This window comes from Neophocaena asiaeorientalis, unplaced genomic scaffold, assembly GCF_003031525.2.
Source record: "Neophocaena asiaeorientalis asiaeorientalis breed wild unplaced genomic scaffold, Neophocaena_asiaeorientalis_V1.1 scaffold129, whole genome shotgun sequence".
In the NCBI taxonomy this organism is placed as follows: Eukaryota; Metazoa; Chordata; class Mammalia; order Artiodactyla; family Phocoenidae; genus Neophocaena; species Neophocaena asiaeorientalis.
Genome location: NW_020172446.1, coordinates 6,704,027 through 6,706,042, shown reverse-complemented (window position 1 = coordinate 6,706,042; position 2,016 = coordinate 6,704,027). Strand labels below are relative to the sequence as shown.

At 67.1% G+C, this 2,016-nt stretch overlaps 1 protein-coding gene across 1 annotated transcript in view; it reads right to left on the bottom strand.

Annotated features, from left to right (window-relative positions):
* Window positions 1-2,016, bottom strand: part of HIC1 (HIC ZBTB transcriptional repressor 1) — a 13,155-nt gene that overhangs the window by 3,868 nt on the left and 7,271 nt on the right. The window contains exon 3 of the mRNA XM_024736108.1: window positions 589-1,094. Coding sequence (XP_024591876.1) covers window positions 589-1,006 — 418 coding nt within the window. The 5' untranslated portion in view covers window positions 1,007-1,094. The remainder of the gene's footprint in view (window positions 1-588; window positions 1,095-2,016) is intronic.

Genomic DNA, 2,016 nt, shown 5'->3' with positions numbered 1-2,016 from the left:
AAACTTTGTGAAAAGTTTCCCAACTTCAGACAGGCCGGGAGGAGCGCACCAGACGCAGTCCCTCGGCTCCCAGCTTTTCCTCTCGGCCCCCAATTTCGGCAGCCGGGCGGCCGCCGGGCCTGAACCGAGCCCTGGGCTCCCCGGCCGTCCGCTCGCCCGCCCGACCCTATTCCCCGCCTGGCCCCCAGGGCCTCGCGGCCCGTTACCTGCGGCCGCAGCCCGGCCGGGCTTCCCTCCCCGTGGCGGTGGCAGCTCCTAGTCGGCGCCCCACCCGCCCCGCTGCCAGGCGCCGCGCTGTGCCAGGGAGGGCAGCGCCCCTGCCAGCCCCGCCCGCCAGCTCCCCTTCCCTTCCCCTCGCTTCTCTAGCCCATGTGCGGGCAGAGCCGGCCCCGGGCCGCTGACCCTGCCGTGAACCCGGCGCAGAGCAGCGGCCCGGCAGTCCTGAGTCCTCTAGGGGCGACACCCTGAGCCCTGAACGCCAGCCGCGTTGGGACGCCCGCGCCAGAGGATGCGCCCGAGGCGGCCAGCGCGCGAGGACCGGGCTGTTCGGGTCCCCTGTCCCTCCCGGTCCCCACCCCTAGAACCTACCTGGGGGGCATGTCGGAAGCCCCGGGCCCGGCTGCCGGCGGATCCAGGGGGGACGTGGCTGCGCTGCCCTCCGCCCGCCGGGCCCCCGGTCGGTCTGTCCTGCTGGTCCGTCCTCCCCGCGTCCTGGTCGCGTCTCAGCCCCGCCGCGCTTTCCGCACACTCTTATCTGGAGCGGCCCGGGCCGGCAGGCGCTGCTGCGGCTATGGCGCCACCTCGCGGCCGTGAGGGGCTTTGCGCGACACAGCCACAGCCTCCTTCCTGCGCACCTGGGCCGGAGGCGCCCAGATGCGGAGCTGGACTCAGGAGGGGGGCCTATTGGCAGATTCAGCCTCCCAGATGTGCCCACCTGGAGGCCCCAGCCTAGGACTTGCGAGCCCCACAAACCCCGGAGTTCTGAGCTGAATGCTCCCCTGTACATATTTCTAAATTCTCACATTGCCCCAGTTCAGTTAAGTCCTGCCCGCAAGGACGGGACAGTAGATGGTGGGAGAGAGGTTTTGGAAATCCTAAGGAAGAAGAAGATAGACAAGATCTTAGGGGACCCTCCTTAGATATTCCTGGTTGGGACTGTCCATTTGTAACCCCCCAACACACCCACCCTCACTTAGCCACATGGGATAGGTATGCACAGAATAAACCCATTTGCACCGAGACCCTCTCCAGGAATTGACACCCGCGGGCGCTCATGTTTGCACAGACACACACCTGCCCCCTTCCAGAGTCCAAGATCTGGCTTTCTGGCATACTCAGGAGACTGTCATGTAGGGCCCTCCATGACCTGGGCAGAGGTGGTACCCAAACAGCCCACCCTGAACTTGCAGGCCTCTGGAGGGACCCCAGGATATGCGACTGGGAATGGCTGGACAGCGCCTCTTGGGGGTCCCGCAGAAGCGACCCAAGCCCCCAGATTCCCTGTGTGAGCCGTTCTGAGGGACGACCCGCTTGAACGACCTCGTCTCCAAACCCACGGACCCGAGAGAAAAGTCACAGGACGGCCTGCAGCCCGGGATGCCCCGCAAGGTCCTGCACCCCACGTGAAAGGCCGGGTTCTTGCAGGTGACGGCCCTTCTGGGAAGGAGGGCACCCCGCACTAGAGCGCGGGCGTTCGCACATCTAACTCCGGAAGTGTCCCCGAGCCGCCCCGGCACATCAGGCCTGCAGCCAGCGCCTGTGTGGCTGAGTGGGCCTCCGCAGCCCACGCTCCGCCTCTTCCCCGCACCTTCTGACCCCCGCCCACATGGGGGGGTGGGAGTGGGTCCCCAAGAACGCCTGCAGTTTCTGATTGGCTGCGCCTCCCTCAGCCGCCGAGCGCGAGAGGCTGGGGCGCAGAGTTACCATAGTAACCGATGAGGTTCGCCCATATCGCGTCTCTCCGAGGCCTTGGAGAGCTTAGCAACCGCGCAGGGCCGCTGGGCGGTGGGTGCCGGG